Source organism: Drosophila sulfurigaster, chromosome X (genome assembly GCF_023558435.1).
Source record: "Drosophila sulfurigaster albostrigata strain 15112-1811.04 chromosome X, ASM2355843v2, whole genome shotgun sequence".
Lineage (NCBI taxonomy): Eukaryota > Metazoa > Arthropoda > Insecta > Diptera > Drosophilidae > Drosophila > Drosophila sulfurigaster.
In genome coordinates, this window is record NC_084885.1 from 1,073,317 (window position 1) to 1,087,602 (window position 14,286).

Here is a 14,286-nt window from a genome sequence, read left to right on the forward strand (position 1 = left end):
TTTCATACTCTTACAGAGGACATAAAGCACAACTCTAGCTAAATTACTGTTGCCAATTTGAACTATCAAAGCATATACAAAATACAAGATATAGAAATAGAATTTAAAAATGTATTCAAAGATTGTACTCAAGAAATAGGAATTCAGCATTAAGTGGGAATTCAAATTTTATATTTAGATTAATAATAATAATTCAGAATAATGAATAAAAATTGAATTTTTATTCTTAGAAAATCAAACTCTGTTGACTTGAAATCAATCCGTTTCAATTTGATAAGTGTGATCTGTGTTTATCTTAAAATAAGATGTTTTTAATCTTAAAATACAAATTTAAGATTTATTCAACATAAAAATCTTATTTCAAGATTGAAAAAATCTTAAATTATGATAAGTACTTTACTTTAAATCTAGATTAAAACATTCTTCATTCAAGATTTTAATCTTATTTCAAGATTTCCTCAACTTAACAATCTTATTTAAATATTGTATATATTATATTAAGATTGAAAAAATCTTAAATTATGATTTGTAATCTACTTTTGAATCTAGAATAAAACATGAAAGTGTTAATTCTAAACTTCTTCAACTTACAAATCTTATTTCAAGATTGTTTTTTCTCTCTGCGTATAAGTCGTTAAAGGTTATATATTAAATGTTAATTTCTTTTCTTTGAATTAGTCCATTTAAGTAGAAGCACACACATTGACCTCCACTCCATTTATTTGTAATATAACATCAATTTCATTGGATTCTTTTATATTAATCCCACGATTTCGCTAAATTAATATTATCAATTTATTAGCTGAAAAAGTGCATCGGAAATTCGACTTTAATTTGGCTTCTTGTGGAGTTGTTTGTGCCACATTGGCGGAAGTATCGCAGCGACATCGGCGAATCTCTGGACTGTGGCTGCCATGTGGAGCATACGAAGGCTCCATGTGGCCAGCTCCAACTCCATTTACCGCCCCGTCCCCCCTCAACTACTATATGTAGGTATGCATATCCCTCAACCCAAGTAACAATTTTCGTCGTCGTCTTCGTAGCTGTTGTTGTTGTTGTCATCATTTTTTTTCTGAGCGCATAAAAAATTGAAAATGCTTTCTCATATTAAATGCAGCGAGTGGGCGTGGCAGCAATGGCAACGGTTAATAATGAGTGTGTGTGGAGAGTGTGGAAAGAGTGAGATATGACCGCAGCTAAAATAAGAGTAAGAGAGAACCGGGAAGAGTTAGAGTATTTGATACAAATCGGACGCAAATGCCTCGCAACAATCTAGAGAAATATACTACTTTATTTTATTTAATTCATTGAGCGAAAATATTATTTATTTTCAATTTAATAACAGAACATAACATAAGATAAGATAACATAACATAACATTTATGACAAAATTCTTGATCAATTGAAAACTAAACCTCTGTCTCTATCTTGTGATTCCCTATCTTTATCTTTATACACTGGAAAAAGACCATGTTCTAAAGTCTTAAAATTTTAAATAATAATAATAATAATAATAATAATAATAATAATAATAATAATAATAATAATAATAATAATAATAATAATAATAATAATAATAATAATAATAATAATAATAATAATAATAATAATAATAATAATAATAATAATAATAATAATAATAATAATAATAATAATAATAATAATAATAATAATAATAATAATAATAATAATAATAATAATAATAATAATAATATAATAATAATATAATAATATAATATAATATATAATAATAATAATAATAATAATAATAATAATAATAATAACAATCTTATCAGCACCATTTCTTCTTCTTCTCACTCTTGACACACTCTTGCAAAAATCGTTAAACTAATTTTTGTAATTATTAACGGAAATACTTTGAAGTCTAATTCGCTTGTGGAATGTTCTAGGCTTAAGTAGCGCCTTTGAAAGTTGCAGTGAGCAAAACCCGCTACTTAGTTTACTCTTCATTCGTCATGCTCTGTGTGTGCTTGCCTCTGTGTCTACATATGTGTGTGTGTGTGTCTTGGTGTGTGCTCCCATATCCGTTTCCTGTTGCAGGCAACGTAACGTTGATCTCTTGTTCTTCTATTTTTTGTGGAGCTGTACGTGTCGCCTTGTCACCGAGACAGCGTCATCGTCGTCGTCGTCGTCGCTGATTATTATTCCGCTGACCATTTCGTATTTATTTGAAAGGCATTTGCCACACGCTCGCTTAGTGGCAGCGACACACACACACATACCGGACACACATATAGAGAGACACAGATATGCTTGGCATATGCACATTCGGAGTGCGCGTGCTGCTTGGCTCGCATCCTTCGTCCTAGTCCTTCGGCTTCGCTATGTGGTCTGGCCGCGGCCAAGTGCTAGTAGACCGTGGAAGGGGGAAGGGGAGGGGTGGAATAAGGAACAGTAGTCAGAGCCAACAAAACGACATATTCGTCCTGCATAAATGATGTAATTACAGCGCAAGATTTTTGCTATAAGCAATTTTTATTTTAATTCCTTTTTTTTTTGTACCCTCTCCTGCCTCCACCACTCCAACACATATTCATTTATCCGTTTCCATGTTGTCCCGTTTTTTCTCTATATGACACTCCCGCAGACACACACACACACACACACACACACACACACATAAGTCGTCGTATATGCGCTTGCGAAATATTTTGCATGCTTTTATCATAATTTTAATTAAATGCGCAAATGACTATAAAATTTATGTGTGTGCATTTTTTCATCTTTCCTTTACTTCTATATTCTTCTTCTTCTTCATTGCTTTCTCTTCGTCTTTTTTGCATATTTTTTTTTAATTTGTTTATGATTTTGCTTATTTACATACGTTTGATGTTGTAAGGCTACTAATAATTACATAAAGTGTTTCTGTTGAAAGCAAGTTAGCCGAGTCAAGAATATCATGCAATCGAATTATTATATAATCAATAGATTAGCGCATAGAAAAAGTTACACTGAAATCAAAATATTGTTAAGTCAAGTACTAAGAATTTTGATCTCAAAAGTACGATAAGAACATGAAAATTCTAATGGTAGAAAACACATCTTGATTTCAAGAACTTTTAATACAAGACACAAGTTCTTATTGATAAGAAGAAAATAGTGTATCGATTAGTTTTAAATCTTATTATAAGATACAAATTATATGATATTTAATGGTTTTTGTATACCTATTTAATATTTTATCAATTTATGATTTAACTATCGCATTCTGTTATTCAGTTGATTGGTTACCTTACTTACGATTCCGTAATCAGCGATTCGCGCAGATTTGAACCCAGGATCTTCTCTCTTTTTAGCTCAACTAACTGAGATATGATCGAAAACACTAAAATTGAAATAAAAACTTTATAGAAATTTCCATGGATTACAGCGTTTTGTAACCTAAATCTAGAATTTTTGGTCTTATTTCAAATATTTGGTATTTTTTGGACTAATGTACGTAGTCTTAAGAATTTGTTCTTAAACTACTTCACAAATTTCTATGATGTGTATATCTTATCTACTCAACTTTACTTTAATTTTGCTCGTCAATAAATTGGTTGAGCTTTTTTTTCCGTTAATTAATTCATACAATTAATGAGAGTTATATTCATACATACATATAAAAAGGGTTTTATCAAATCAAATTTTTGATTTTAAATATTTTAAATGTTTAAATATTTTTTTTATTGTTATACAAAATAAAATGTATTCATATATTTTATTCTTGTTTTTAAATAATTATACATTTTTTAAGTAATTTTCATGAGTTATCGGCTGCAATAGACGTTAATATAATATAATACAGAGTGCGAAATCTTATGTGTGTGTAAATTAGCTTTCATATTGAAGAACTATTCAATCGAAAAACAAAAATGATTAATCTCAACACGATTATTGAAATTTAAAATTATTATTGAAGAACTTTTTATACTCGCTATCCATAGGGTAGAAGGGTATCATAACATTGTGCCTGCAGGAAAAGAAAGTCACAAGCAGGAGATATCTCCGACCTTATAAAGTACATACATTCTTGACGCAAGTAGAAACAAGTTAGAAAGCTACAGTCGAGTGTAGTCGGTTGTAAGATACCCGCTACCCATTTTGAATAAAAGAAATATATTTTGCGGTATTTTTCCCAAAATATACCGATTATACTGCAAAAATACTAAAAATATACCAAGTGATATATTTGGTATATCGATATAGTAGAGAATTCAAAATATACCATAGACGGCACAATATACCAGATTGTCAGACAAAGCAACTAAGACCCCTAGTAAGTAGGCGTTTTTGCTCTTTCTTTAATAACTTCGACAATTTTTATCTGATCGCAACCAAACTCAAATTACATAATTCATACATGAATCAACTTAAAAATGAACAAACATTTGAAATTTTAAAGTTAAAAATTTTAATTTATGTGTTTGAGTTAAGTTTTTTAAGTTTCATCCAAAGGAGTTATTTCCAATTTTATAATGAATCCAAGAACGTTTTTTTGGTTTTTGTGATCCGGTATAAGTTGCAGTCGAGGATGCGTGAAGTAACGACGTATCTGATAAGACAAAGATAAAGATAAATTAAGAAACACTCATAGTAGAAGCTTATTGACTACTAACTCACCAGCTCTTGGTCAGTATAAGCGTAGAAGACTGTCAAAGGAGCACGGCGATAGTGCATGACGTTCCACTTAAGACGTCGGTTTGATGAAAAAAAGTCCATTCCAAGATTCATCCTTGTTATATCCAGGATCTCCAGCGATGGGCTTTTGGCTACAATTTTCCAGAGGCGTTTCTCATTTAAGCAGCTCCAGCGGTCGAGATTCAGCCGCACAAGGTTTCTAAAAGATCTAACCACACCGCGAGGATCGGAATATGTGCACCAAACTCCGTCTAGCATCAAACCGCGTATGTTGTCTCTATTGCCTTTAGTACCGCCGTATTTGTCTATACCCTTCAGAGCGGTAAGCGGCGTGTTTACATATCTGTGGGACACACAAATAGTAATGGTCCGCAGCTTGGGCAAGGGCATGAATCCATCCAATGAATGGCTCATAATGTAGATATCAGGTGCAATCAGTTCCTCCTAACAGCTGACTAACAATTTATCAAATTGAAGTGTTAACTATTGCTACTGAAATTATTATTCTTCCTTTCCTGCACTGACTGAGTTATTAATATTTTCTTAATATCCAACAAATCTTTTCCCACACAGGTGGACAGATTAAAAAAAAAAACCGAAGTGTGGACTTATCTCAGCAAGTGTATCGGTATATTATCGATATCGATAAAAAACGATTTTCATGACAATCAGCTGATTAATAAAGTTCAAATTTTTATGCTTTACAATTATTTTAATTTATAACTGTTGCTAGTTCGCAATTCTAGAGAAATAACAAATTGCAACAACCAGAATTTGCTAGGAAAATTCTAGATCTCTGCAGCTACATTTAACTCGAGATAAATGTATTTTAGTATTTTGCTACGAGCTAACGAAAATAAGAATTGCACAATTCTTTTAAGGTCCCTTCTTGATGTGCAGGTGCAGTTGCCTTGTTTTAATGTGGTGCAACTTCTGATAATATAAAATTTAAGGATAAACTTGAGTTTTTCGCTTTACTGAGTTGCTAAAAGCCCCAACAGTTGGCCATTTAGTACTATACGTAAGCAACGCTCATTTCTACTAAAACTTTACATAGTTCGAAATAGTTTGATAGCATTTTTGTCTCTTCATACAAAAAAGCATTAATTTATTATTAAATTCAAATTAATTCGTTACAGATATATATATAGTAAAAACTTAAGAAGCGCTTTAAATGTTGGGTACAAACTTCACTCCCAAAATGCATTCAATTGCATATATTATTCGATTGGAATTAATTCTTCATCCAAAGGAGTTAATTCCAATTGTATAATGAATCCAAGAAGGGGTTTTTGTATTTTGTGATCCGGTATAAGTTGCACTCGAGGATGCGTAAAGTAACGACGGATCTGATAAGACAAAGATAAAGATAAATTAAGAAACACTCATAGTAGAAGCTTATTGACTACTAACTCACCAGCTCTTGGTCAGTATAAGCGTAGAAGACTGTCAAAGGAGCACGGCGATAGTGCATGACGTTCCACTTAAGACGTCGGTTTGATGAAAAAAAGTCCATTCCAAGATTCATCCTTGTTATATCCAGGATCTCCAGCGATGGGCTTTTGGCTACAATTTTCCCAGAGGCGTTTCTCATTTAAGCAGCTCCAGCGGTCGAGATTCAGCCGCACAAGGTTTCTTAAAGATATAACCACACCGCATAGATCGGAATATGTGCACCAAACTCCGTCTAGCATCAAACCGCGTATGTTGTCTGTATTGCCTTTAGTACCGCCGTATTTGTCTATACCCTTCAGAGCGTTAAGCGGCGTGTTTATATATCTGTGGGACACACAAATAGTAATGGTCCGCAGCTTGGGCAAGGGCATGAATCCATCCAATGAATGGCTCATAATGTAGATATCAGGTGCAATCAGTTCCTCAATCAACGTGCAATGTCGAAGGTTACAATAATGGTTTGGGTCGCGCCACAAGAACTCTTCTCTAATGATTAGCGTCCGAAACTGCGTCCACTTCGACAACGAGCAGTAGCAAATGCGTTTATCAGGCTTAACACAGCGCACGTCAGGAAAGATTTTCGTCAATATTTGTTGTGCCTCAACACGACTACGAGAGTCATCAATGTGTAGGATAATGCTTGTACTCTTGGTAAAGAGTAATTTTCGCAGATCTTCAAAAATTCCATTGGTGCACGCTCCAGTTTCATTTGCTCCACTTTCACACTGATGCTGGACATAAATATGTTCAACAACGATCGGTTGTTTTCAAGCATCTCACAATCCTCTGAATAAAGTTCAATGCGAGACTGCTGTGTCCAGGTATAGATCAGATTTTTTCTTATGCGATTCGAATTGTCATCAATGGCTTCGTATAGTGCCATCTGGTCGGTCAAGTTTAAATTCGCAATTTTTGCCAATTGGCAATTATCGCATAGTGCGTCGTTCAACATTGCGATGCTCAACGTTGTGGTATAAACTTAATTGTAAATCGCCATTAGGCGTCTATTAGGCGACAATGCTACAGTGTAGCCATATCTGTAGATTTAATCGATGAACATTTTTGAAGAGCTCGATTTAGCTGATAGCTGACTAACAATTTATCAAATTGAAGTGTTAACTATTGCTACTGAAATTTTTATTCTTCCTTTCCTGCACTGACTGAGTTACTAATATTATTATTATATTATTAATAATAATATCCAACAAATCTTTTCACACACAGGTGGACAAATTAAAAAAAAAAATCGAAGTGTGAACTTATCTCAGCAAGTGTATCGGTATATTATCGATATCGATAAAAAACGATTTTCATGACAATCAGCTGATTAATAAAGTTCAAATTTTTATGCTTTACAATTATTTTAATTTATAACTGTTGCTAGTTCGCAATTCTAGAGAAATAACAAATTGCAACAACCAGAATTTGCTAGGAAAATTCTAGATCTCTGCAGCTACATTTAACTCGAGATAAATGTATTTTAGTATTTTGCTACGAGCTAACGAAAATAAGAATTGCACAATTCTTTTAAGGTCCCTTCTTGATGTGCAGGTGCAGTTGCCTTGTTTTAATGTGGTGCAACTTCTGATAATATAAAATTTAAGGATAAACTTGAGTTTTCGCTTTACTGAGTTGCTAAAAGCCCCAACAGTTGGCCATTTAGTACTATACGTAAGCAACGCTCATTTCTACTAAAACTTTACATAGTTCGAAATAGTTTGATAGCATTTTTGTCTCTTCATACAAAAAGCATTAATTTATTATTAAATTCAAATTAATTCGTTACAGATATATATATAGTAAAAACTTAAGAAGCGCTTTAAATGTTGGGTACAAACTTCACTCCCAAAATGCATTCAATTGCATATATTATTCGATTGGAATTAATTCTTCATCCAAAGGAGTTAATTCCAATTGTATAATGAATCCAAGAAGGGGTTTTTGTATTTTGTGATCCGGTATAAGTTGCACTCGAGGATGCGTAAAGTAACGACGGATCTGATAAGACAAAGATAAAGATAAATTAAGAAACACTCATAGTAGAAGCTTATTGACTACTAACTCACCAGCTCTTGGTCAGTATAAGCGTAGAAGACTGTCAAAGGAGCACGACGATAGTGCATGACGTTCCACTTAAGACGTCGGTTTGATGAAAAAAAGTCCATTCCAAGATTCATCCTTGTTATATCCAGGATCTCCAGCGATGGGCTTTTGGCTACAATTTTCCAGAGGCGTTTCTCATTTAAGCAGCTCCAGCGGTCGAGATTCAGCCGCACAAGGTTTCTAAAAGATCTAACCACACCGCGAAGATCGGAATATGTGCACCAAACTCCGTCTAGCATCAAACCGCGTATGTTGTCTCTATTGCCTTTAGTACCGCCGTATTTGTCTATACCCTTCAGAGCGTTAAGCGGCGTGTTTATATATCTGCGGGACACACAAATAGTAATGGTCCGCAGCTTGGGCAAGGGCATGAATCTACCCAATGAATGGCTCATAATGTAGATATCAGGTGCAATCAGTTCCTCAATCAACGTGCAATGTCGAAGGTTACAATAATGGTTTGGGTCGCGCCACAAGAACTCTTCTCTAATGATTAGTGTCCGAAACTGCGTCCACTTCGACAACGAGCAGTAGCAAATGCGTTTATCAGGCTTCACACAGCGCACGTCAGGAAAGATTTTCGTCAATATTTGTTGTGCTTCAACAGCATTACAAGAGTCATCCAATGTGTAGGATAGTATTTGTACTCTTTGTAAAGAGTAATTTTCGCAGCTTTTCAGGAACTCCATTGGTGCACGCACCAGCTCCATTTCCTCCACTTTCACACTGATGCTGGACAGAAATATGCTCAACAACGATCGGTTGTTTTTCAGCGTCTCACAATTCTTTGAACTTAGTTTAATGCGGGATTGTTGTTTCCATGCGGAGATCAGATTTATGTTTATGCTTTTCCAATCGTTTTCACTGGCTTCCGAAAGTGCTAATTGATCGCTCAAGTTTAAATATTTAATTATTGCCAATTGGCAATAATCATTTAGTACGCCCAACATCGTGGTGTATAACAATGTATGTAACTTCAAATTGTCTTTTTCCTTGGAACGCTACAGTGTGGCCATTAACGTATATGTAAAAGGGCATTTCAAAAAACAAGTGCGGTCACGTTGCGGTATTTAATTTCTAGTCGATGAAAATGTTTAAAAAGTTGGTTTTATTATACAAAAGAATAGCTAACAGCTGACTAACAATTTATTAAACCACTACAGTGTTAATCATTGTTGATGAAATTATTATTCTTTCTTTCCTGCACTGACTGAGTTATTAATATTTTCTTAATATCCAACAAATCTTTTCACACACAGGTGGACAAATTAAAATAAAAAAACCGAAGTGTCGACTTATCTCAGCAAGTTATCGGTATATTATCGATATCGATTAAAAACGATTTTCATGACAATCAGCTGATTAATAAAGTTCAAATTTTTATGCTTTACAATTTTAATTTATAACTGTTGCTAGTTCGTAATTCTAGAGAAATAACAAATTGCAACAACCAGAATTTGCTAGGAAAATTCTAGATCTCTGCAGCTACATTTAACTCGAGATAAATGTATTTTAGTATTTTGCTACGAGCTAACGAAAATAAGAATTGCACAATTCTTTTAAGGTCCCTTCTTGATGTGCAGGTGCAGTTGCCTTGTTTTAATGTGGTGCAACTTCTGATAATATAAAATTTAAGGATAAACTTGAGTTTTTCGCTGTTGCTAAAAGCCCCAACAGTTGGCCATTTAGTACTATACGTAAGCAACGCTCATTTCTACTAAAACTTTACATAGTTCGAAATAGTTTGATAGCATTTTTGTCTCTTCATACAAAAAGCATTAATTTATTATTAAATCCATATTAATTCGTTACAGATATATATAGTAAAAACTTAAAAAACGCTTTAAATGTTGGGTACAAACTTCATTCCAAAAATGCATTCAATATTCATATATTCTTCGATTGGAATTAATTCTTTCCAAATCCATCGTAATAATATATAAATTCAAATTATTTAATTTATATCTAAACTTATAACTTCAACATTAGTTCGAGTTGAGTTTATTAAATTTCATGTAAAGGATTTGATTCCACTTTTATAATGGGTCCAAGAACGTTTTTTTGGTTTTTGTGATCCGGTATAAGTTGCAGTCGAGGATGCGTGAAGTAACGACGAATCTGATAAGACAAAGATAAAGATAAATTAAGAAACACTCAGTATAAGCTTTTCGCCTGTTAACTCACCAGCACTTCGTTTTTGCCAATATTAGCGTAAATGACTTTCAAATGAGCATGGCGATTGCGCATTGTTCTGTTCATGAGACGTCGGTTCTTTGAAAAAAAGTGTCGTCCAAGATTCATGCTTGTTATATCCAGGATCTCCAGCGATGGTCTTTTGGCTACAATTTTCCAGAGACTTTTCTCATTTGAGCAGCTACAGCGGTCGAGACCCAGACGCACAAGGTTTCTTAATGATTTAACCACACCGCACAGATGGGATTCGTAGCACCAAACTCTCTCCAGCATCAAGTCGCGAATCTTGTCTTTAGTGACGCCGTATTTGTTTAACAAATGTAAAAAGTAAAGCGGTCTGTAGGTTGGGTTTCTCGTTTCTGCATATGAGTCGAGCAGGCAAATGGTAATTGTCCGCAGCTTGGGCAAATACATATTTCCGGTGAGACAATGGCCAATCATGTAAAAGTCAGGTGCAACCAATTCCTCAATCAACCGGGACTGTGGAAGCTCACAATGACGGGTTGGGTCGTTAATTCTGACGTATTTTCTAATGACTAGTTTCCGGAACTGCGTCCATTTTGGCAACAAGCAGTAGCAAAAATGTTTATCAGGCGTCACACAGCGCACGCCAGGAAAGATGTTCGTCAATATTTTTTGTGCTTCAACAGCATTACAAGAGTCATCCAATGTGTAGGATAGTATTTGTACTCTTTGTAAAGAGTAATTTTCGCAGCTTTTCAGGAACTCCATTGGTGCACGCACCAGCTCCATTTCCTCCACTTTCACACTGATGCTGGACAGAAATATGCTCAACAACGATCGGTTGTTTTTCAGCGTCTCACAATTCTTTGAACTTAGTTTAATGCGGGATTGTTGTTTCCATGCGGAGATCAGATTTATGTTTATGCTTTTCCAATCGTTTTCACTGGCTTCCGAAAGTGCTAATTGATCGCTCAAGTTTAAATATTTAATTATTGCCAATTGGCAATAATCATTTAGTACGCCCAACATCGTGGTGTATAACAATGTATGTAACTTCAAATTGTCTTTTTCCTTGGAACGCTACAGTGTGGCCATTAACGTATATGTAAAAGGGCATTTCAAAAACAAGTGCGGTCACGTTGCGGTATTTAATTTCTAGTCGATGAAAATGTTTAAAAAGTTGGTTTTATTATACAAAAGAATAGCTAACAGCTGACTAACAATTTATTAAACCACTACAGTGTTAATCATTGTTGATGAAATTATTATTCCTCCATTCCTGCACTGACTGAATTATTATTTCCTTAATAACCGACAAATCTGGCAGACAGGTGGACAGATTAAAAAACCGAAATATTGACGTAAATCAGCAAATATTTCGGTATTTTTATCGATAAAAATGTGATTTTCATGACATTAAAAAAACGGGTGCGGTCACATTGCGGGATCTCACACTGACCGGATCGATGAAATTTATTGAAGAACTCGTTTTAGCTAACAGCTGACTAACAATTTATCAAATTGAAGTGTTAACTATTGCTACTGAAATTATTATTCTTCATTTCCTGCACTGACTGAGTTATTAATATTTTCTTAATATCCAACAAATCTTTTCACACACAGGTGGACAAATTAAAATAAAAAACCGAAGTGTCGACTTATCTCAGCAAGTGTATCGGTATATTATCGATATCGATAAAAAACGATTTTCATGACAATCAGCTGATTAATAAAGTTCAAATTTTTATGCTTTACAATTTTAATTTATAACTGTTGCTAGTTCGTAATTCTAGAGAAATAACAAATTGCCACAACCAGAATTTGCTAGGAAAATTCTAGATCTCTGCAGCTACATTTAACTCGAGATAAATGTATTTTAGTATTTTGCTACGAGCTAACGAAAATAAGAATTGCACAATTCTTTTAAGGTCCCTTCTTGATGTGCAGGTGCAGTTGCCTTGTTTTAATGTGGTGCAACTTCTGATAATATAAAATTTAAGGATAAACTTGAGTTTTTCGCTGTTGCTAAAAGCCCCAACAGTTGGCCATTTAGTACTATACGTAAGCAACGCTCATTTCTACTAAAACTTTACATAGTTCGAAATAGTTTGATAGCATTTTTGTCTCTTCATACAAAAAGCATTAATTTATTATTAAATCCATATTAATTCGTTACAGATATATATAGTAAAAACTTAAAAAACGCTTTAAATGTTGGGTACAAACTTCATTCCAAAAATGCATTCAATATTCATATATTCTTCGATTGGAATTAATTCTTTCCCATTTTTTTTTAATTTATATCTAAAGGAGTTAATGTCAATTTTATAATGGGTCCAGGGATGCCTGTTAGTTTTTCGCGCCCTGAAATAAGTTGCAGTCGAGGATGCGTGAAGTGATGACGGATCTGATTAGATAAAGATAAAGGTAAATTAAGAAACACTCAGTATAAGCTTTTCGCCTTTTAACTTACCAGCACTTCGTTTATGCCAATATTAGCGTAAATGACTGTCAAATGAGCATGGCGATTGCGCATTGTTCTGTTCATGAGACGTCGGTTCTTTGAAAAAAAGTGTCGTCCAAGATTCATCCTTGTTATATCCAGGATTTCCAGCGATGGGCTTTTGGCTACAATTGTCCAGAGGTGTGTCTCTATAAAGCAGCTACAGCGGTCGAGATCGAGACGCACAAGGTTTCTTAAAGATATAACCACACCGCATAGATCGGAATATGTGCACCAAACTCCGTCTAGCATCAAACCGCGTATGTTGTCTGTATTGCCTTCAGTACCGCCGTATTTGTCTATACTCTTCAGAGCGTTAAGCGGCGTGTTTATATATCTGCGGGACACACAAATAGTAATGGTCCGCAGCTTGGGCAAGGGCATGAATCCATCCAATGAATGGCTCATAATGTAGATATCAGGTGCAATCAGTTCCTCAATCAACGTGCAATGTCGAAGGTTACAATAATGGTTTGGGTCGCGCCACAAGAACTCTTCTCTAATGATTAGCGTCCGAAACTGCGTCCACTTCGACAACGAGCAGTAGCAAATGCGTTTATCAGGCTTAACACAGCGCACGTCAGGAAAGATTTTCGTCAATATTTGTTGTGCCTCAACACGACTACGAGAGTCATCCAATGTGTAGGATAATGCTTGTACTCTTGGTAAAGAGTAATTTTCGCAGATCTTCAAAAATTCCATTGGTGCACGCTCCAGTTTCATTTGCTCCACTTTCACACTGATGCTGGACATAAATATGTTCAACAACGATCGGTTGTTTTCAAGCATCTCACAATCCTCTGAATAAAGTTCAATGCGAGACTGCTGTGTCCAGGTATAGATCAGATTTTTTCTTATGCGATTCGAATTGTCATCAATGGCTTCGTATAGTGCCATCTGGTCGGTCAAGTTTAAATTCGCAATTTTTGCCAATTGGCAATTATCGCATAGTGCGTCGTTCAACATTGCGATGCTCAACGTTGTGGTATAAACTTAATTGTAAATCGCCATTAGGCGTCTATTAGGCGACAATGCTACAGTGTAGCCATATCTGTAGATTTAATCGATGAACATTTTTGAAGAGCTCGATTTAGCTGATAGCTGACTAACAATTTATCAAATTGAAGTGTTAACTATTGCTACTGAAATTTTTATTCTTCCTTTCCTGCACTGACTGAGTTACTAATATTATTATTATATTATTAATAATAATATCCAACAAATCTTTTCACACACAGGTGGACAAATTAAAAAAAAAAAAAAATCGAAGTGTGAACTTATCTCAGCAAGTGTATCGGTATATTATCGATATCGATAAAAAACGATTTTCATGACAATCAGCTGATTAATAAAGTTCAAATTTTTATGCTTTACAATTATTTTAATTTATAACTGTTGCTAGTTCGCAATTCTAGAGAAATAACAAA

General features: G+C 34.4%; 3 protein-coding genes across 5 annotated transcripts; all 3 read right to left on the reverse strand.

Moving 5' to 3' along the window:
* Positions 1-4,424: 4,424 nt before the first annotated feature.
* LOC133849487 (uncharacterized) lies at positions 4,425-5,067 on the reverse strand. The gene is made up of 2 exons (XM_062285594.1): positions 4,624-5,067; positions 4,425-4,555 (listed from the first exon to the last, which is right to left on the reverse strand). The coding sequence occupies exons 1-2, from the start codon at positions 5,053-5,055 to the stop codon at positions 4,442-4,444; spliced, it is 546 nt and encodes a 181-aa protein (XP_062141578.1). The 5' UTR covers positions 5,056-5,067; the 3' UTR covers positions 4,425-4,441.
* A 708-nt stretch (positions 5,068-5,775) lies between these two features.
* On the reverse strand, positions 5,776-6,706 carry LOC133848665 (uncharacterized). The gene is made up of 2 exons (XM_062284320.1): positions 6,059-6,706; positions 5,776-5,990 (listed from the first exon to the last, which is right to left on the reverse strand). The coding sequence occupies exons 1-2, from the start codon at positions 6,233-6,235 to the stop codon at positions 5,862-5,864; spliced, it is 306 nt and encodes a 101-aa protein (XP_062140304.1). The 5' UTR covers positions 6,236-6,706; the 3' UTR covers positions 5,776-5,861.
* Positions 6,707-10,000: 3,294 nt separating this feature from the next.
* On the reverse strand, positions 10,001-13,916 carry LOC133849206 (uncharacterized). 3 transcript variants are annotated; one of them, XM_062285117.1, is made up of 2 exons: positions 10,384-11,604; positions 10,001-10,317 (listed from the first exon to the last, which is right to left on the reverse strand). In XM_062285117.1, the coding sequence occupies exons 1-2, from the start codon at positions 11,383-11,385 to the stop codon at positions 10,204-10,206; spliced, it is 1,116 nt and encodes a 371-aa protein (XP_062141101.1). In that variant the 5' UTR covers positions 11,386-11,604; the 3' UTR covers positions 10,001-10,203. The 3 variants fall into 3 exon arrangements, with proteins under 3 accessions (XP_062141101.1, XP_062141103.1, XP_062141102.1); XM_062285119.1 differs by lacking the exon at positions 10,384-11,604 and adding an exon at positions 12,830-13,916 and having other exon boundaries at positions 10,004-10,317; XM_062285118.1 differs by lacking the exons at positions 10,001-10,317; positions 10,384-11,604 and adding exons at positions 12,635-12,763; positions 12,830-13,916.
* Between the last annotated feature and the right edge of the window lie 370 nt (positions 13,917-14,286).